Below are 23322 nucleotides of genomic sequence, written 5' to 3' on the forward strand. Positions count from 1 at the left end.
GCAAGTGATTATATGACAAGCATTGTAATTTTGAATTCCTTCTTTAAAGTGAGTGTGGAAGAGATGAACAAATGATTGTTGTCTATCAACAATGACAAGCCACCAGCGTCTGACAACTAGGATGGACAATTACTGAGGATGATAGTCGACAATATTGCAACTACTATTTGCCAGCTCTTCAGTCAAAAGCCTACAGGAAAGTGTTTGGCCTCAGGCCTGGAGGGAAGCAAATAGCTTAACACTTAACAAATAGCTGCATTTAGTTTCAGAATGGGTGGCAAGAAATAAGGAAGTCCTTAATATTCGAAAAACAGAAAAGCATTGTATTTGGGACAAATCATTGACTAAACCTCAACTAAATCTTGTCATGAATAATGTGGAAATTAAGGAGGAAGAATAATGTGGAAGTTAAGGAGACTAAACTGCTTGGAGTAACCCTGAATTGTAAACTGTCATGGTCAAAACATATTGATGCAACAGTAGCTAGGATGTGGAGAAGTCTGTCCATAATAAAGTGCTGCTCTGCCTTAACAAGGCAGGCCCTCCAGTCGTGTGGTCAGGTGCCACAAAGAGGGACCTCGAAAAATTACAATTGACCCAGAACAGGGCAGCACAGCTGGGCCTTAAATGTACACGGAGAGCTAACATTAATAATGTGCATGTCAATCTCCCCTGGCTCAAAGTGCATACCCCACAAGACATGCCACCAGAGGTCTCTTCACAGTCCCTAAGTCCAGAACAGGCTATGGGAGTCGCACAGTACTACATAGAGCAGAGTTCGTCAACTAGGTTTGGCTTCGGGACCATTCAGGTCTACACTACAAATTGAACAACATTTTTAACACATTTGATTACGACATAATACATTGTGACAATACAATAATTTAGAACTGATTAAGTTGGTAAAATCACCGATATCTCTATTCAATTATAATGTTTTGTTTATTTCTCTGTGCGTTGATTGGTGGGTAAAAACAGGTCTACGTAGCCTACTGTAGTCTATACTACTTTATTAATGTCAACATTCGTTCAGAACAATTAGCTTGATAGCAAGAGAACATGTCACTCTAAAAAAGTATCTGTCTTATTTGCAATAAAAATGTTGCTGTTTGCGAAGAACTGAATCTCAGACGGCATTATGAATCTAAGGTACTTTTTAACACAGACAAATTTAAGCATTAACTACAAGCTACAAACACGGCAGCAAAATCCTCCTTCGTGGCCTGATCCAACAACAGAAGGTCACACGTTCTTCCCTAAAAGTGTCTTGGGTTCTAACCAAACACAACTTGCCCTTCACAGATGTGGCGGTATTTAAAAAGTGCATGGTGACAGTTTGAGGATTTGGCTACTGAAAAGTCTATGGATAGAATAATTGCATCTGTCAAACAGGTGTCCCGGTCTGCGTCATTAGCCAGACGCCTTGTCCGTGCCCTGGCAGATGATGTCCATAGGATTGTTCTGGAGCTGCTCAGTCAGGCTGGGCATTATTTCCTGGCTATTGATGAGAGAACTGACAACACCGATGTAGCACAGTTGTGTGTATGTCCGTTAGTTTCATGGAAGTGACTTTAAAGAAGAGCTACTGGCACTGATTCCCCTTGAAGGACACACCACCGGGGACATCCTATTCACAAAGCTGGAAAAATTGTTTACGCAGCATAGCTTGTCATTTGAAAAAGTCAACTTTGTGGCCACCGACAGGGCTCCTGCTATGGTGGGCAGACACGGGGCCTGGTCAGCAGGTTGAAAGAAATCGCCCCACAAATGAATGGCTTGTATTGTCTCATCCATCACAGTGCGCTGTGTGTCAGACTAAACGCTGAGCTTAAAGATGTGATGGATAAAGTAATGCACATAATCAACTTTGTCAGGGAGACATCAAGCAACACAACACCATCTTTTCCACAAGCTTGTGACAGAATCAGAGGAGGCCATCCACGATGATCTCCTGCTTCACAACAACATGCGCTGGCTGAGTAAAGGATAAGCAAGCTGGTGACAGAATCAGAGGCCATCCACAATGATCTCCTGCTTCACAACAACATGCGCTGGCTGAGTAAAGGATAAGCAAGCTGGTGACAGAATCAGAGGCCATCCACGATGATCTCCTGATTCACAACAACGTGCGCTGGCTGAGTAAAGGAAAAGCAAGCTTGTGACAGAATCAGAGGAGGCCATCCACGATGATCTCCTGCTTCACAATAACGTGCGCTGGCTGAGTAAAGGATAAGCAAGCTGGTGACAGAATCAGAGGAGGCCATCCACAATGATCTCCTGCTTCACAATAACGTGCCCTGGCTGAGTAAAGGATAAGCAAGCTGGTGACAGAATCAGAGGAGGCCATCCACAATGATCTCCTGCTTCACAATAACGTGCCCTGGCTGAGTAAAGGATAAGCAAGCTGGTGACAGAATCAGAGGCCATCCACGATGATCTCCTGCTTCACAACAACGTGTGCTGGCTGAGTAAAGGATAAGCAAGCTGGTGACAGAATCAGAGGCCATCCACGATGATCTCCTGCTTCACAACAACGTGTGCTGGCTGAGTAAAGGATAAGCAAGCTGGTGACAGAATCAGAGGCCATCCACGATGATCTCCTGCTTCACAATAACGTGTGCTGGCTGAGTAAAGGAAAAGCAAGCTGGTGACAGAATCAGAGGAGGCCATCCACGATGATCTCCTGCTTCACAATAACGTGTGCTGGCTGAGTAAAGGAAAAGCTCTAGAGCCATTCCGTGAGCTGCATGACCAGGTTGTGGATTTTGTCAGAAAAAGCTAAATGAGGGCAGCAGCTGACCACCTTCGTATTCTGGAAATTGAGGAATTACTCTCTAATGTAGCATTTTTGGATGACATTCTGTCACTTAAAACGGGTTAAATCTGCAGTTACAAGGAAGAGGGAAAACTTGTTGCCTTTAGCTAGCTTGAGCTTGAGTTGTTAGATTTATACTTGTCACCTGGAAGGTTACTGCACTTCAGTACACTGAAGAAACGAGGTACCAGGCCGCAGCATTGTCACAGAGGTGATGGAAGATTTCAACAAGCAGCTGAGGGACAACTTCTCCACCAGATTTGTAGACTACATATACAGTGAGGGAAAAAAGTATTTGATCCCCTGCTGATTTTGTATGTTTGCCCACTGACAAAGAAATGACCAGTCTATAATTTTAATGGTAGGTTTATTTGAACAGTGAGAGACAGAATAACAACAAAAAAATCCAGAAAAACGCATGTCAAAAATGTTATAAATTGATTTCCATTTTAATGAGGGAAATAAGTATTTGACCCCTCTGCAAAATATGACTCAGTACTTGGTGCCAAAACCCTTGTTGGCAATCACAGAGGTCAGATGTTTCTCATAGTTAGCCACCAGGTTTGCACACATCTCAGGAGGGATTTTGTCTCACTCCTATTTGCAGATCTTCTCCAAGTCATTAAGGTTTCGAGGCTGACCTTCGGCAACTCGAACCTTCAGCTCCATCCACAGATTTTCTATGGGATTAAGGTCTGGAGACTGGCTAGGCCACTCCAGGACCTTAATGTGCTTCTTCTTGAGCCACTCCTTTGTTACCTTGGCCATGTGTTTTGGGTCATTGTCATGCTGGAATACCCATCCATGACCCATTTTCAATGCCCTGGCTGAGGGAAGGAGGTTCTCACCCAAGATTTGACAGTACATGGCCCCGTCCATCGTCCCTTTGATGCGGTGAAATTGTCCTGTCTCCTTATCAGAAAAACATAAAAGCATAATGTTTCCACCTCCATATTTGACGGTGGGGATGGTGTTCTTGGGGTCATAGGCAGCATTCCTCCTCCTCCAAACACGACGAGTTGAGATGATGCCAAAGAGCTCCATGTATATGTGCTTCTTTGAGCAGGGGGACCTTGCGGGCGCTGCAAGATTTCAGTCCTTCACTGCGTAGTGCATTACCAATTGTTTTCTTGGTGACTATGGTCCCAGCTGCCTTGAGATCATTGACAAGATCCTCCCGTGTAATTCTGGGCTGATTCCTCACCGTTCTCATGATCATTGCAACTCCACGGGGTGAGGTCTTGCATGGAGCCCCAGGCCGAGGGAGATTGACAGTTCTTTTGTGTTTCTTCCATTTGCGAATAATCGCACCAACTGTTGTCACCTTCTCATCAAGCTGCTTGGCGATGGTCTTGTAGCCCAGTCCAGCCTTGTGTAGGTCTACAATCTTGTCACTGACATCCTTGGAGAGCTCTTTGGTCTTGGCCATGGTGGAGAGTTTGGAATCTGATTGATTGATTGCTTCTGTGGACAGGTGTCTTTTATACAGGTAACAAACTGAGATTAGGAGCACTCCCTTTAAGAGTGTGCTCCTAATCTCAGCTCGTTACCTGTATAAAAGACACCTGGGAGCCATAAATCTTTCTGATTGAGAGGGGGTCAAATACTTATTTACCTCATTCAAATGCAAATCCAATTTATAACATTTTTGACATGTGTTTTTCTGGATTTTTTTGTTGTTATTCTGTCTCTCACTGTTCAAATAAACCTACCATTACAATTATAGACTGATCATTTCATTGTCAGTGTGCAAACGTACAAAATCCCTCACTGTAATTGCGTGTCTACGTGATCCTTTCACAGTCCGCCCAGGTGGGGAATTCTCCTCCCTTGCTAAGAAAATGATACCCTCCTGGATGAGGCCGCAATTCAAACTGAGCTGATTTTAATTCCAAACATTGAGCCAAATCAGGGATGTGCTCAGGAGTGCTGAGTCCTTGTGTGCGTTGTGGCTGGCATGCCCAGAGGAATACAGCACAATAAATGTGATAACAATGTTTGGACTGACTTCCACCTGTGAGTCCTCCTTTTCCTCTATGAACCTAATGAAGACTCAGGACAGGATGTCTAGTGAGTCTGCAGGCCATGGAAGAACTGGGACATGGGGCCGTGCATTATCACGCTGAAACATGAGGTGATGGTGGTGGATGAATGGCACAACAATGGACCTCAGGATCTCGTCACAGTATCTCTGTGCCTTCAAAATTGAAATCGATAAAATGCAATTGTGTTAGTTGTCCGTAGCTTATGCCTGCCCATACCATAACCCCTCCGCCACCATGGGGCACTTTGTTCACAACATTGACATCAATCTGCCATCTGCCCGGTACAGTTGAAACCGGTGAAGAGCACACTTTTCCAGCGTGCCAGTGGCCATCGAAGGTGAGCATTTGCACACTGAGGTCAGTCATGATGCCGAAGTTCTGTCAGGTCAAGACCCTGGTAAGGACAACGAGCACATAGATGAGATTCCTTGAGACGGTTTCTGACCGTTTGTGCAGAAATTCTTTGGTTGTGCAAAGCCACAGTTTCGTCAGCTGTCCGGGTGGCTGGTCTCAGATGATGTGGAGGTCCTGGGCTGGCGTGGTTACTCGGGGTCTGCGGTTATGAGGCTGGTTGGATGTACTGCCAAATTATGTAAAATGACGTTGGAGGCAGCTTAAGATAGAGAAATTAACATTCAATTAACTGGCAACAGCTCTGGTGGACATTCCTGCCGTCAGTATGCCAATTGCGCCCTCCCTCAAAACTTGAGACATCTGTGGCGTTGTGTTGTGTTAAAAAACTGCCTATTTAGAGTGACCTTTAATTGTCCCCAGCACAAGGTGCACCTGTGTAATGATCATGCTGTTTAATCAGCTTATTGATATGCCATGGATTCATTAGGAGAAATGCTCACAATTTTTTTTTGTGTGTATGGAAAATGTCTGGAATCTTTTATTTCAACTCATGAAACACAGGGCCAACACTTTATGTTGCGTTGATATTTTGTTCTGTATGCATTTCCCCAGCCCTCAGCTGTTTACCAAAACCCCAAACAAGTGGTGGGACTAATTATTTTCCTTAAGAACAAATGCTAGATTGTAGCTTCAAACATATTTCCCAGGAGAGGTCTTTTTGTAGTATAACATTCTTAAGTATTCATATGAATATAATTGAATGCTGCATTTGGTACAGCAGTATCATGATATTACTCTAAATGTGGGAGGTTTAACTTGGGTACAATATTGGGAGAAAAAAAAACTATTGACGATAAGCTCATTCAGTGAAACATTTGGTGGCAGCGGTGGGATAATATTATGTGGGAGGTTTTTAGGTAGAAAACACTACAACTATGTTCTCTTTACATAGTTGGCCTGTTGAACCAGGAAGAGGAGTGGTGGAGGGCAACAGGTGTACTGTATTACTGTATTAGGTCATGCAATCTGTGCCTGGAGGTCCTGAGCTCTGATTGCTTTCTCTTCTACCTGATAATAATTGCACCCACCTGATGTCCCAGGTCTAAATCAAATCAAATGTATTTATAAAACCCTTTTTACATCAGCAGATGTCACAAAGTGCTATACAGCAACCCAGCCTAAATCCCCAAACAGCAAGCAATGCAGATGTAGAAGCACGGTGGCTAGGAAAAACTCCTTAGAAAGGTAGGAACCTAGGAAGAAACCTAGAAAGGAACCAGGCTCTGAGGGGGAGGGCAGTCCTCTACTGGCTGTACTGGGTAGAAAGGAACCAGGCTCTGAGGGGTGGCCAGTCCTCTACTGGCTGTACTGGGTAGAGAGGAACCAGGCTCTGAGGGGTGGCCAGTCCTCTTCTGGCTGTACTGGGTAGAGAGGAACCAGGCTCTGAGGGGTGACCAGTCCTCTTCTGGCTGTACTGGGTAGAGAGGAACCAGGCTCTGAGGGGTGACCAGTCCTCTACTGGCTGTACTGGGTAGAAATTAACCAGGCTCTGAGGGGTGGCCAGTCCTCTACTGGCTGTACTGGGTAGAGAGGAACCAGGCTCTGAGGGGTGGCCAGTCCTCTTCTGGCTGTACTGGGTAGAGAGGAACCAGGCTCTGAGGGGTGGCCAGTCCTCTTCTGGCTGTACTGGGTAGAGAGGAACCAGGCTCTGAGGGGTGGCCAGTCCTCTTCTGGCTGTACTGGGTAGAGAGGAACCAGGCTCTGAGGAGTGGCCAGTCCTCTTCTGGCTGTACTGGGTAGAGAGGAACCAGGCTCTGAGGGGTGGCCAGTCCTCTTCTGGCTGTACTGGGTAGAGAGGAACCAGGCCCTGAGGGGTGGCCAGTCCTCTTCTGGCTGTACTGGGTAGAGAAGAACCAGGCTCTGAGGGGTGACCAGTCCTCTTCTGGCTGTACTGGGTAGAGAGGAACCAGGCTCTGAGGGGTGGCCAGTCCTCTTCTGGCTGTACTGGGTAGAGAAGAACCAGGCTCTGAGGGGTGACCAGTCCTCTTCTGGTTGTACTGGGTAGAGAGGAACCAGGCTCTGAGGGGTGACCAGTCCTCTTCTGGCTGTACTAGGGTAGAGAGAAACCAGGCTCTGAGGTGGGGCCAGTCCTCTTCTGGCTGTACTGGGTAGAGAGGAACCAGGCTCTGAGGGGTGGCCAGTCCTCTTCTGGCTGTACTGGGTAGAGAGGAACCAGGCTCTGAGGGGTGACCAGTCCTCTTCTGGCTGTACTGGGTAGAGAAGAACCAGGCTCTGAGGGGTGACCAGTCCTCTTCTGGCTGTACTGGGTAGAGATGAACCAGGCTCTGAGGGGTGACCAGTCCTCTTCTGGCTGTACTAGGTAGAGAGGAACCAGGCTCTGAGGGGTGGCCAGTCCTCTTCTGGCTGTACTGGGTAGAGAGGAACCAGGCTCTGAGGGGTGACCAGTCCTCTTCTGGCTGTACTGGGTAGAGATTATAAGAGTACATGGCCATTAATTCCAGATCGTTCTTCAAGATGTTCAAATATTCATAGATGACCAGCAGGGTGAAATAATAATCACAGTGGTTGTAGAGGGTGCAACAGGTCAGCATCTCAGGAGTAAAGTAAATGTCAATTGGCTTTTCATAGCCGAGCATTCAGAGGTTGAAACAGCAGGTGTGGGAGAAACGGGAGGGAAAGAGAGAGGTGACAACTGCAGGTCCGGGACAAAGTAGCACGTCCGGTGAACAGGTTAGGGTTCCATAGCTGCAGGCAGAACAGTTGAAACTGGATCAGCAGTACGACCTGGTGGACTGGGGACAGCCAGGAGTCTTCAGACCAGGTAGTCCTGAGGTATGGTCCTAGGGCTCAGGTCCTCCGGGAGGGAGGGAGGGAGGGAGGGAGGGAGGGAGGGAGGGAGAGAGAGACAGATGAGGGGGAGCGAGAGAGATGGAGTGTGGGAGAATTGAAGAGAGCATACTTAAGTTCACACAGATAAAACAGGACAATTACACCAGATAAGACAGGATAATTACACCAGGTAAGACAGGATAATTACACCAGGTAAGACAGGAGAATTTACACCAGGTAAGACAGGAGAATTATACCAGATAAGACAGGAGAATTACACCAGATAAGACAGGATAATTACACCAGATAAGACAGGATAATTACACCAGATAAGACAGGACAATTACACCAGGTAAGACAGTATAATTACACCAGATAAGACAGGAGAATTACACCAGAGTGGACAGAAGGATCCTAGACCTCCATCACATAGACTAAGGCACCCACTCTGCCAAAGCACAGCCCCCACACCACTAGAGGGACATCAACAGACCACCAACTTACTACCCTGAGACAAGGCTGAGTATAGCCCACAAAGATCTCCTCCACCGCATGAGCCCGAGAGGGCTGCAAAACCGGACAGGAAGATCACGTCAGTGACTCAACCCACTAAAGCCTGGCATGACATGACGCACCCCTCCTAGTGACATAATAGGATCAGAGGCAGAGAATCCCAGTGGAGAGAGGGGAGCCGGCCAGGCAGAGGCAGCCTGGGCGGTTCTTCGCTCCAGTGCCTTGCCGTTCACCTTCCCACTCCTGGGCCAGACTACACTCAATCAGTGTAGTCGTCAGTAAAGTCTTCAGTAAAGTCTTAAAGGTCGAGACCGAGTCTGCGTCTCTCACATGGATAGGCAGACCATTCCATTAATATGGAGCTCTATAGGAGAAAGCCCTGCCTCCAGCTGTTTGCTTTGAAATTCTAGGGAAAATGCGTCTTGTGACCATAGCATATGTGTAGGTATGTACGGCAGGACCAAATCAGAAAGATAGGTAGGAGCAAGCCCATGTAATGCTTTGTAGTTTAGCAGTAAAACCTTGAAATCAGCCCCAGCCTTAACAGGAAGCCAGTGAGACTAGCAGTGGAGTAATATGATCCCATATGTATCAGTCCCTAATAAGATGAGAAGAATGGAAATCTGCCCCTGCCTTAACAGGAAGCCAGTGAGACTAGCAGTGGAGTAATATGATCACATAGGTATCAGTCCCTAATAAGAGGAGAAGAATGGAAATCAGCCCCAGCCTTAACAGGAAGCCAGTGAGGCTAGCAGTGGAGTAATATGATCACATAGGTATCAGTCCCTAATAAGAGGAGAAGAATGGAAATCAGCCCCAGCCTTAACAGGAAGCCAGTGAGACTAGCAGTGGAGTAATATGATCACATATGTATCAGTCCCTAATAAGAGGAGAAGAATGGAAATCATCAGTGGAACTCAAACTGGATCCCTCTTCTATTATTTAGTGACATCATCACTGTACCATTTCACTTCCTGTATTCCAGACCTACGATGTACCATTTCACTTCCTGTATTAGAGACCTACGATGTACCATTTCACTTCCTGTATTCCAGACCTACGATGTATCATTTCACTTCCTGTATTAGAGGCCTACGATGTACCACTTCACTTCCTGTATTCCAGACCTACGATGTATCATTACACTTCCTGTATTAGAGACCTACGATGTACCACTTCACTTCCTCTATTCCAGACTTATAATATATTATTTCACTTCCTGTATTCCAGACTTACGAGTGCCTCTGTGTCCCCGGATGGGAGGGCGAGTTCTGCCAACAGGAAATAGACGAGTGTTCATCACAGCCGTGCTTAAACAACGCCACCTGTACTGACCTCCTCAACAGCTACCAGTAGGTACCACAGTAGGGTTGTGTCTGATTCAGACATAGGACAAAGCTACAGGTAGGTACCACAGTAGGGTTGTGTCTGATTCAGACATAGGACAAAGCTACAGGTAGGTACCACAGTAGGGTTGTGTCTGATTCAGACATAGGACAAAGCTACAGGTAGGTGCCACAGTAGGGTTGTGTCTGATTCAGACATAGGACAAAGCTACAGGTAGGTACCACAGTAGGGTTGTTTCTGAATCAGACATAGGACAAAGCTACAGGTAGGTACCACAGTAGGGTTGTGTCTGATTCAGACGTAGGACAAAGCTACAGGTAGGTACCACAGTAGGGTTGTGTCTGATTCAGACATAGGACAAAGCTACAGGTAGGTACCACAGTAGGGTTGTTTCTGATTCAGACATAGGACAAAGCTACCAGTAGGTACCACAGTAGGGTTGTGTCTGATTCAGACATAGGACAAAGCTACAGGTAGGTACCACAGTAGGGTTGTGTCTGATTCAGACATAGGACAAAGCTACAGGTAGGTACCACAGTAGGGTTGTGTCTGATTCTGGCCTGGTTAAAGATCCCCAAACTGAAAATAACATATCAGACTGTCCATATCATACAGACTGTCCACCCTATAGTGTTAATCAGAGAGTACAGTGTGGGTCCACCCTATAGTGTTAATCAGACAGTACAGTGTGGGTCCACCCTATAGTGTTAATCAGACTGTACAGTGTGGGTCCACACTATAGTGATAATCAGACTGTACAGTGTGGGTCCACCCTATAGTGTTAATTAGAGAGTACAGTGTGGGTCCACCCTATAGTGTTAATCAGACAGTACAGTGTGGGTCCACCCTATAGTGTTAATCAGAGAGTACAGTGTGGGTCCACCCTATAGTGTTAATCAGAGAGTACAGTGTGGGTCCACCCTATAGTGTTAATCAGAGAGTACAGTGTGGGTCCACCCTATAGTGTTAATCAGACAGTACAGTGTGGGTCCACCCTATAGTGTTAGTCAGACATTGTCATTGCCATTGCATCAGTCTACACAGTCACACAATAAATGCAAGGAAGCCTTGCTCAGATAGCTTGGGGTTGTCTAGCTGTTATGTCCCCTGCCTCCAGCTCTTGAATCCAGCCCACTGTCTTTCCCATCTTTCCTCTCACTCTCTCTATCCAAGAAAATATGAAAAATATGAGTGTGTGAGAGAAAAGGAGGAAAATGCCCAGATAGTGATTATATTTTCCACCTAGCTAACAGCATCAGCAATAATGAACTGCAGATGGCAGGTCAAACTAATGAATCAATCAATGGCTCGCAGCATGAAGGGTTTCTGGGGATCTGTGAGTCATCGGGAGGGAAAACGGCTGTATTTGCTCAACCTAATGTGTCTTCACACTGGGGAGAGAGAGAGATGGAGGGGGAGGATGGAGAGACTGAGAGAGATAGGGGGAGGAGCGAGAGAGGGGGGGGGGGAGAGAATGTGAGGATGGAGGGAGAGGAGAGAGCGAGAGAGAGGAGGGGGAGGAGAGAGCGAGAGAGAGGAGGGGGAGGAGAGAGAGAGAGAGAGAGAGAATGTGAGGATGGAGGGAGAGGAGAGAGAGATGAGGGGGAGGAGAGAGAGGAGGGGGAGGAGAGAGAGAATGTGAGGATGGAGGGGGAGGAGAGAGAGGAGGGGGAGGAGAGAGAGAATGTGAGGATGGAGGGAGAGGAGAGAGAGATGAGGGGGAGGATGGAGAGACAGAATTTGAGGATGGAGGGAGATAGGGGGAGGAGAGAGAGAATGTGAGGATGGAGGGAGAGAGGAGGAGGAGAGAGAGAATGTAAGGATGGAGGGAGAGTGGGAGAGAGAGAGAATGTGAGGATGGAGAGAGAATGTGAGGATGGAGGGAGAGTGGGAGAGAGGAGGAAGGGGAGGAGAGAGAGAATGTGAGGATGGAGGGAGAGAGAGGAGGGGAGGAGAGAGAGAGAGAGAATGTAAGGATGGAGGGAGAGTGGGAGAGAAGAGAGAGATAATGTAAGGATGGAGGGAGAGTGGGAGAGAGGAGAGAGATAATGTGAGGTTGGAGGGAGAGTGGGAGAGAGGAGGAGGGGGAGGAGAGAGAATGTGAGGTTGGACGGAGAGAAAGGAGGAGGGGGAGGAGAGAGAGAATGTGAGGATGGAAAGAGAGGAGGAGGGGGAGGAGAGAGAGAGAACTTAAGTTCACACTGGACACCACGTGAGAGAGAGCATGGAGGGAAATAACATGTTGTTAGTTAAATCATTAACACACATCATTTATTTTGGAGAAACCATCCCCAACCTTTGTATTATATGTGAATATCAAGATGAACCAGAGCTCCCCTTTCCTATCTGTTCCCTCTTACCGCTATGTTGCTAGTTACATCATAAACACATAGGCATATCATTTATTTTTAAAGAAACAATCTCCAACCTTTGTATAGAGAACATCAATACCAACCCTAACGCCTCCTGTTTCCCCAGGTGTCTATGCCCGCAGGGCTGGGTAGGTGTGGACTGCTCTGAGGATGTGGATGAGTGTGACTCTGGGCCCTGTCTGAACGGAGCTCAGTGTCAGGAGTCACCCCTACCTGGGGAGTTCAGCTGCACCTGCCCCCCCTTCTTCAGTGGGCCCTTATGCAACATGCCCTTTGACCCCTGTGACCCTGCCCACAATCCCTGCCTGCACAATGCCACCTGCCTGACTCGTTCTGATGGAACAGCAGCCTGCAGATGCCGACCCGGTGAGCTACTATTAGTTCCTGTGGTGTATTCCAGTGAGCTACTATTAGTTTCTGTGGTGTAGTCCAGTGACCTACAATTAGTTCCTGTGGTGTAGTCCAGTGAACTACTATTAGTTCCTGTGGTGTAGACCAGTGAGCTACTATTAATTGCTGTGGTGTAGTCCAGTGAGTTACTATTAGTTCCTCTGGTGTAGTCCAGTGAGCTATTAGTTCATGTGGTGTAGTCCAGTGAGCTATTAGTTCATGTGGTGTAGTCCAGTGAGCTATTAGTTCATGTGGTGTAGTCCAGTGAGCTATTAGTTCCTGTGGTGTAGTCCAGTGAGCTATTAGTTCCCGTGGTGTAGTCCAGTGAGCTATTAGTTCCTGTGGTGTAGACCTTTGAGATACTATTTGTTCTTGTGGTGTAGAACAGTGAGCTATTAGTTCCCGTGGTGTAGTCCAGTGAGCTATTAGTTCCTGTGGTGTAGACCAGTGAGCTATTAGTTTCTGTGGTGTAGTCCTTTGAGATACTATTAGTTCCTGTGGTGTAGACCAGTGAGCTATTAGTTCCCGTGGTGTAGTCCAGTGAGCTATTAGTTCCTGTGGTGTAGACCAGTGAGCTATTAGTTCCTGTGGTGTAGTCCTTTGAGATACTATTTGTTCCTGTGGTATAGACCTTTGAGATACTATTAGTTCCTATGGTGTAGTCCAGTGAGCTATTAGTTCCTGTGGTGTAGTCCAGTGAGCTATTAGTTCCTGTGGTGTAGTCCTTTGAGATACTATTTGTTCCTGTGGTGTAGACCTTTGAGATACTATTAGTTCCTGTGGTGTAGTCCAGTGAGATATTAGTTCCTGTGGTGTAGTCCAATGAGCTATTTGTTCCTGTGGTGTAGACCAGTGAGCTATTAGTTCATGTGGAATAATCCAGTGAGCTATTAGTTTCTGTAGTGTAGACCAGTGAGCTAATACAGTAGACAACAATACCAGTAGTATATTTGGTGTATTCCAGTGAGCTAAAACAATGTTGGATAAAATAATGGCCTTTAGGTTGTGTAGAGCTGCCAAAATGCCCCAATGAAATGTTTTTGAAATTAGAAGAAAATGTAAAAGGGTGAGCTGCACAACACAATATTAGACACAGAGTGCCTTCATGTAACCTGCTTTCAGGTGGTGTAATGGTTCATAATGCCCATTTAAATGTTTAGAAGTACCCAGAAAATATATGATGGAGCAATCTCCTACACATGCTGACTCAGTAAGCTATTATAACACTACAGATGGTTAGTACCTTGCGTGTCCTGCTTTCAGGTTGTGTGGTGATGCCATAATGCCCAATTAAATGTAATGAAATAAAAACAGTTAGTTGTCACAAGCACAGCACACATACACTGAGTGTACAAAACATTAGGAACAACGGCTCTTTCCATGACATACAGTAGACTGACCAGGTGAAAGCTATGATCCCTTATTGATGTCAAATCCACTTCAATCCGTGTAGATGAAGAGCAGGAGACAGGTTCAATAATGATTTTGAAGCCTTGAGACCATTGGGACATGGATTGTGTATGTGTGCTATTCAGAGGGTGAATGGGCAAGACAATAGATTTAAGTGCCTTTGAACGGGGTAAGGTAGTAGGTGCCAGGTGCACCGGTTTGTGTCAAAAACTGCAACGCTGCTGTGTTTTTCACGCTCAACAGTTTTCCCGTGTGTATCAAGAATGGTTCACCACCCAAAGGACAACCAGCCAATTTGACACAACTGTGGGAAGCATTGGAGTCAATATGGGCCAGCATCCCTGTGGAATGCTTTCGACACCTTGTAGAGTCCATGCCCGACAAATTGAGGTTGTTCTGAGGGCAAAAGGAGGTGAAACTCAATATTAGGAAGGTGTTCATAATGTTTTGTACACTCAGTACATACACGGAGAACCTTGGTATAGGTCTCTCAGGTCATGAGATGGGACTTGAATGTACAATTCCTTATTTATAAATGTACGAAGCAAAATATGTTTTTGTTTCAGTCAGCTGAACATGTTCACATTCCATCCATTTAGTCTGAGAATGGGACCTGTTGTATAATAGGTGATACAAGATGGACTGGCTTTGTGTTTCTCTGTTGTCTACTAGCTTCTGAATAATCACCTGCACTGTTATAAAAGGCATAAGAATGTAACCTAGGTAGGCTACAGTAGTTGCATTGCATGAGAACAGTATTTGGCTCCGTGTTTTGGCCTGCAGGGTTATGGTGTGTGTGCTTGTGTGTGTGTGTGTGTGTGTGTGTGTGTGTGTGTGTGTGTGTGTGTGTGCGCTTGTGTGTGTGTGTGTGTGTGTGTGTGTGTGTGTGTGTGTGTGTGTGTGTGTGTGTGTGTGTGTGTGTGTGTGTGTGTGTGTGTGTGTGTGTGTGTGTGTGTGTGTGCTGTGTGTGTGTCTATGTGCCTGTAGGGTTGTGGTGTGTGTGGTGTGGTGTGTGCGTGTGTGTGTGTGTGTGAGTGTGCTTGTGTGTGTGTCTATGTACCTGTAGGGTTGTGGTGTGTGTGGTGTGGTGTGTGTGTGTGTGCGTGTGTGTGTGAGTGTGCTTGTGTGTGTGTCTATGTGCCTGTAGGGTTGCTTAGCCCACATGGAGTATTACAACAACTCTGTAGTGGCGTTTGTTCCTTATTGTCCTCAGCTTGTGGTTAGAATGATCAATGGCTCTGAGAACTAAAGAACTGAACGGAATGACCTGTAGAGTTCTGGGTTCTAACTAGACTAGTAGACTCTCCCTCCTGTGTGTGTTTCTGTGTGTGTGTGTGTGTGTGTGTGTGGGTGGGGTGGGGGGGGTGACTACAACACCCTACCAGAGGCTGTTTTTCATTCACTGTGGCATGTATGATGAGGAACAACAGATCTTATCAAATCACTGGGCAATTGCAATTCACCCCTGCAGATTTGATTTGCAGTTGTTCCAAGCTGTGCTGCAACAAACTGCTTATAATGCAAGTTTGATACGTGGTAGATAAATCTAATGAAATAAAACAATTTATTTGTTACATACTTCCTAAAACAACAGGTGTAGACTAACAGTAAAATACTTACAGGTCCTTCCCAGCAATACAGAGAGAAAGACAGGAGAGAAATAACAGAAAAGTAAAACACGTCATAATAAAGTAATAATAGATACAGAATGAGTCATGATAACATGGTTATATACAAGGGGTACCAGTACTGAGTCATGATAACATGGTTATATACAAGGGGTACCAGTACTGAGTCATGATAACATGGTTATATACAAGGGTACCCAGTACTGAGTCATGATAACATGGTTATATACAAGGGGTACCAGTACTGAGTCATGATAACATGGTTATATACAAGGGGTACCAGTACTGAGTCATGATAACATGGTTATATACAAGGGGTACCAGTACTGAGTCATGATAACATGGTTATATACAAGGGGTACCAGTACTGAGTCATGATAACATGGTTATATACAAGGGGTACCAGTACTGAGTCATGATAACATGGTTATATACAAGGGGTACCAGTACTGAGTCATGATAACATGGTTATATACAAGGGGTACCAGTACTGAGTCATGATAACATGGTTATATACAAGGGGTACCAGTACTGAGTCATGATAACATGGTTATATACAAGGGGTACCAGTACTGAGTCATGATAACATGGTTATATACAAGGGGTACCAGTACTGAGTCATGATAACATGGTTATATACAAGGGGTACCAGTACTGAGTCATGATAACATGGTTATATACAAGGGGTACCAGTACTGAGTCATGATAACATGGTTATATACAAGGGGTACCAGTACTGAGTCATGATAACATGGTTATATACAAGGGGTACCAGTACTGAGTCATGATAACATGGTTATATACAAGGGGTACCAGTACTGAGTCATGATAACATGGTTATATACAAGGGGTACCAGTACTGAGTCATGATAACATGGTTATATACAAGGGGTACCAGTACTGAGTCATGATAACATGGTTATATACAAGGGGTACCAGTACTGAGTCATGATAACATGGTTATATACAAGGGGTACCAGTACTGAGTCATGATAACATGGTTATATACAAGGGGTACCAGTACTGAGTCATGATAACATGGTTATATACAAGGGGTACCAGTACTGAGTCATGATACAGTGGTTATATACAAGGGGTACTAGTACTGAGTCATGATAACATGGTTATATACAAGGGGTACCAGTACTGAGTCATGATAACATGGTTATATACAAGGGGTACCAGTACTGAGTCATGATAACATGGTTATATACAAGGGGTACCAGTACTGAGTCATGATAACATGGTTATATACAAGGGGTACCAGTACTGAGTCATGATAACATGGTTATATACAAGGGGTACCAGTACTGAGTCATGATAACATGGTTATATACAAGGGGTACAGTACTGAGTCATGATAACATGGTTATATACAAGGGGTACCAGTACTGAGTCATGATAACATGGTTATATACAAGGGGTACCAGTACTGAGTCATGATAACATGGTTATACAAGGGGTACCAGTACTGAGTCATGATAACATGGTTATATACAAGGGGTACCAGTACTGAGTCATGATACATGGTTATATACAAGGGGTACCAGTACTGAGTCATGATACATGGTTATATACAAGGGGTACCAGTACTGAGTCATGATAACATGGTTATATACAAGGGGTACCAGTAGTCATATAATAATAACATGTTTATATACAAGGGTACCAGTACTGAGTCATGATAACATGGTTATATACAAGGGGTACCAGTACTGAGTCATGATAACATGGTTATATACAAGGGGTACCAGTACTGAGTCATGATAACATGGTTATATACAAGGGTACCAGTACTGAGTCATGATAACATGGTTATATACAAGGGGTACCAGTACTGAGTCATGATAACATGGTTATATACAAGGGGTACCAGTACTGAGTCATGATAACATGGTTATATACAAGGGGTACCAGTACTGAGTCATGATAACATGGTTATATACAAGGGGTACCAGTACTGAGTCATGATAACATGGTTATATACAAGGGTACCAGTACTGAGTCATGATAACATGGTTATATACAAGGGGTACCAGTACTGAGTCATGATAACATGGTTATATACAAGGGGTACCAGTACTGAGTCATGATAACATGGTTATATACAAGGGTACCAGTACTGAGTCATGATAACATGGTTATATACAAGGGTACCAGTACTGAGTCATGATAACATGGTTATATACAAGGGGTACCAGTACTGAGTCATGATAACATGGTTATATACAAGGGTACCAGTACTGAGTCATGATAACATGGTTATACAAGGGGTACCAGTACTGAGTCATGATAACATGGTTATATACAAGGGGTACCAGTACTGAGTCATGATAACTGGTTATATACAAGGGGTACCAGTACTGAGTCATGATAACATGGTTATATACAAGGGGTACCAGTACTGAGTCATGATAACATGGTTATATACAAGGGTACCAGTACTGAGTCATGATAACATGGTTATATACAAGGGGTACCAGTACTGAGTCATGATAACATGGTTATATACAAGGGGTACCAGTACTGAGTCATGATAACATGGTTATATACAAGGGGTACCAGTACTGAGTCATGATAACATGGTTATATACAAGGGGTACCAGTACTGAGTCATGATAACATGGTTATATACAAGGGGTACCAGTACTGAGTCATGATAACATGGTTATATACAAGGGTACCCAGTACTGAGTCATGATAACATGGTATATACAAGGGGTACCAGTACTGAGTCATGATAACATGGTTATATACACAGGGGTACCAGTACTGAGTCATGATAACATGGTTATATACAAGGGGTACCAGTACTGAGTCATGATAACATGGTTATATACAAGGGGTACCAGTACTGAGTCATGATAACATGGTTATATACAAGGGGTACCAGTACTGAGTCATGATAAATGGTTATATACAAGGGTACCAGTACTGAGTCATGATAACATGGTTATATACAAGGGTACCAGTACTGAGTCATGATAACATGGTTATATACAAGGGTACCAGTACTGAGTCATGATAACATGGTTATATACAAGGGGTACCAGTACTGAGTCATGATAACATGGTTATATACAAGGGGTACCAGTACTGAGTCATATGATAACATGTTATATACAAGGGTACCAGTACTGAGTCATGATAACATGGTTATATACAAGGGTACCAGTACTGAGTCATGATAACATGGTTATATACAAGGGGTACCAGTACTGAGTCATGATAACATGGTTATATACAAGGGGTACCAGTACTGAGTCATGATAACATGGTTATATACAAGGGGTACCAGTACTGAGTCATGATAACATGGTTATATACAAGGGTACCAGTACTGAGTCATGATAACATGGTTATATACAAGGGGTACCAGTACTGAGTCATGATAACATGGTTATATACAAGGGGTACCAGTACTGAGTCATGATAACATGGTTATATACAAGGGGTACCAGTAACTGATCATGATAACATGGTTATATACAAGGGTACCAGTACTGAGTCATGATAACATGGTTATATACAAGGGGTACCAGTACTGAGTCATGATAACATGGTTATATACAAGGGGTACCAGTACTGAGTCATGATAACATGGTTATATACAGGGGTACCAGTACTGAGTCATGATAACATGGTTATATACAAGGGGTACCAGTACTGAGTCATGATAACATGGTTATATACAAGGGGTACCAGTACTGAGTCATGATAACATGGTTATATACAAGGGGTACCAGTACTGAGTCATGATAACATGGTTATATACAAGGGGTACCAGTACTGAGTCATGATAACATGGTTATATACAAGGGGTACCAGTACTGAGTCATGATAACATGGTTATATACAAGGGGTACCAGTACTGAGTCATGATAACATGGTATATACAAGGGTACCAGTACTGAGTCATGATAACATGGTTATATACAGGGGTACCAGTACTGAGTCATGATAACATGGTTATATACAAGGGGTACCAGTACTGAGTCATGATAACATGGTTATATACAAGGGTACCAGTACTGAGTCATGATAACATGGTTATATACAAGGGGTACCAGTACTGAGTCATGATAACTGGTTATATACAAAGGGTACCAGTACTGAGTCATGATAACATGGTTATATACAAGGGGTACCAGTACTGAGTCATGATAACATGGTTATATACAAGGGGTACCAGTACTGAGTCATGATAACATGGTTATATACAAGGGGTACCAGTACTGAGTCATGATAACATGGTTATATACAAGGGGTACCAGTACTGAGTCATGTACAATACGTGTTATATACAAGGGGTACCAGTACTGAGTCATGATAACATGGTTATATACAAGGGGTACCAGTACTGAGTCATGATAACATGGTTATATACAAGGGGTACCAGTACTGAGTCATGATAACATGGTTATATACAAGGGTACGGGTACCAGTACTGAGTCATGATAACATGTTATATACAAGGGTACCAGTACTGAGTCATGATAAATGGTTATATACAAGGGGTACCAGTACTGAGTCATGATAACATGGTTATATACAAGGGGTACCAGTACTGAGTCATGATAACATGGTTATATACAAGGGGTACCAGTACTGAGTCATGATAACATGGTTATATACAGGGGTACCAGTACTGAGTCATGATAACATGGTTATATACAAGGGGTACACAGTACTGAGTCATGATAACATGGGTTGTATATATGCAAGGGGTACCAGTACTGAGTCATGATAACATGGTTATATACAAGGGGTACCAGTACTGAGTCATGATAACATGGTTATATACAAGGGGTACCAGTACTGAGTCATGATAACATGGTTAATACAAGGGGTACCAGTACTGAGTCATGATAACATGGTTATATACAAGGGTACCAGTACTGAGTCATGATAACATGGTTATATACAAGGGGTACCAGTACTGAGTACTGAGTCATGATACATGGTTATATACAAGGGGTACCAGTACTGAGTCATGATAACATGGTTATATACAAGGGGTACCAGTACTGAGTCATGATAACATGGTTATATACAAGGGGTACCAGTACTGAGTCATGATAACATGGTTATATACAAGGGTACCAGTACTGAGTCATGATAACATGGTTATATTACAAGGGGGACCAGTACTGAGTCATGATAACATGGTTATATACAAGGGGTACCAGTACTGAGTCATGATAACATGGTTATATACAAGGGGTACCAGTACTGAGTCATGATAACATGGTTATATACAAGGGTACCAGTACTGAGTCATGATAACATGGTTATATACAAGGGGTACCAGTACTGAGTCATGATAACATGGTTATATACAAGGGGTACCAGTACTGAGTCATGATAACATGGGTATAAGAGACAGGTACTGAGTCATGATAACATGGTTATATACAAGGGGTACCAGTACTGAGTCATGATAACATGGTTTATATACAAGGGGGTACCAGTACTGAGTCATGATAACATGGTTATATACAAGGGTACCAGTACTGAGTCATGATAACATGGTTATATACAAGGGGTACCAGTACTGAGTCATGATAACATGGTTATATACAAGGGGTACCAGTATGAGTCATGATAACATGGTTATATACAAGGGGTACCAGTACTGAGTCATGATAACATGTTATATACAAGGGTACCAGTACTGAGTCATGATAACATGGTTATATACAAGGGGTACCAGTACTGAGTCATGATAACATGGTTATATACAAGGGGTACCAGTACTGAGTCATGATAACATGGTTATATACAAGGGGTACCAGTACTGAGTCATGATAACATGGTTATATACAAGGGGTACCAGTACTGAGTCATGATAACATGGTTATATACAAGGGGTACCAGTACTGAGTCATGATAACATGGTTATATACAAGGGGTACCAGTACTGAGTCATGATAACATGGTTATATACAAGGGGTACCAGTACTGAGTCATGAAACATGGTTATATACAAGGGGTACCAGTACTGAGTCATGATAACATGGTTATATACAAGGGGTACCAGTACTGAGTCATGATAACATGGTTATATACAAGGGGTACCAGTACTGAGTCATGATAACATGGTATATACAAGGGGTACCAGTACTGAGTCATGATAACATGGTTATATACAAGGGGTACCAGTACTGAGTCATGATAACATGGTTATATACAAGGGGTACCAGTACTGAGTCATGATAACATGGTTATATACAAGGGGTACCAGTACTGAGTCATGATAACATGGTTATATACAAGGGTACCAGTACTGAGTCATGATAACATGGTTATATACAAGGGGTACCAGTACTGAGTCATGATAACATGGTTATATACAGGGGTACCAGTTACTGAGTCATGATACATGGTTATATACAAGGGGTACCAGTACTGAGTCATGATAACATGGTTATATACAAGGGGTACCAGTACTGAGTCATGATATTGGTTATACAAGGGGTACCAGTACTGAGTCATGATAACATGGTTATATACAAGGGGTACCAGTACTGAGTCATGATAACATGGTATATACAAGGGGTACCAGTACTGAGTCATGATAACGTGGTTATATACAAGGGGTACCAGTACTGAGTCATGATAACATGGTTATATACAAGGGGTACCAGTACTGAGTCATGATAACTGGTTATATACAAGGGGTACCAGTACTGAGTCATGATAACGTGGTTATATACAAGGGGTACCAGTACTGAGTCATGATAACGTGGTTATATACAAGGGGTACCAGTACTGAGTCATGATAACGTGGTATATACAAGGGGTACCAGTACTGAGTCATGATAACATGGTTATATACAAGGGGTACCAGTACTGAGTCATGATAACATGGTTATTACAAGGGGTACCAGTACTGAGTCATGATAACATGGTTATATACAAGGGTACCAGTACTGAGTCATGATAACATGGTTATATACAAGGGGTACCAGTACTGAGTCATGATAACGTGGTTATATACAAGGGGTACCAGTACTGAGTCATGATAACATGGTTATATACAAGGGGTACCAGTACTGAGTCATGATAACATGGTTATATACAAGGGGTACCAGTACTGAGTCATGATAACATGGTTATATACAAGGGGTACCAGTACTGAGTCATGATAACATGGTTATATACAAGGGGTACCAGTACTGAGTCATGATAACGGTTATATACAAGGGGTACCAGTACTGAGTCATGATAACATGGTTATATACAAGGGGTACCAGTACTGAGTCATGATAACATGGTATATACAGGTGTACCAGTACTGAGTCCTGATAACATGGTTATATACAAGGGGTACCATACTGAGTCATGATAACATGGTTATATACAAGGGTACCAGTACTGAGGTCTGATAACATGGTTATATACAAGGGTTACCAGTACTGAGTCATGATAACATGGTTATATACAAGGGGTACCAGTACTGAGTCATGATAACATGGTTATATACAAGGGGTACCAGTACTGAGTCATGATAACATGGTTATATACAAGGGTACCAGTACTGAGTCATGATAACATGGTTATATACAAGGGGTACCAGTACTGAGTCATGATAACAT

At 43.8% G+C, this 23322-nt stretch overlaps 2 protein-coding genes across 2 annotated transcripts in view; one reads left to right on the forward strand and one right to left on the reverse strand.

The window, feature by feature from the left end:
• eys (eyes shut homolog) overlaps window positions 1-12724 on the forward strand; it is a 171646-nt gene extending 158922 nt beyond the window's left edge. Inside the window, exons 24-25 of the mRNA XM_031813047.1 lie at window positions 9808-9929; window positions 12403-12724. Of these exons, the coding sequence (XP_031668907.1) occupies window positions 9808-9929; window positions 12403-12724 (444 nt within the window). The remainder of the gene's footprint in view (window positions 1-9807; window positions 9930-12402) is intronic.
• Window positions 12725-12933: 209 nt separating this feature from the next.
• The window catches only part of LOC116359709 (protein eyes shut homolog), a 181388-nt gene continuing 170999 nt past the window's right edge, over window positions 12934-23322 (reverse strand). The window contains exon 16 of the mRNA XM_031813048.1: window positions 12934-13543. Within this exon, the coding sequence (XP_031668908.1) occupies window positions 12934-13543 (610 nt within the window). The remainder of the gene's footprint in view (window positions 13544-23322) is intronic.

This window comes from Oncorhynchus kisutch, unplaced genomic scaffold (assembly GCF_002021735.2).
Source record: "Oncorhynchus kisutch isolate 150728-3 unplaced genomic scaffold, Okis_V2 Okis04b-Okis11a_hom, whole genome shotgun sequence".
NCBI lineage: Eukaryota > Metazoa > Chordata > Actinopteri > Salmoniformes > Salmonidae > Oncorhynchus > Oncorhynchus kisutch.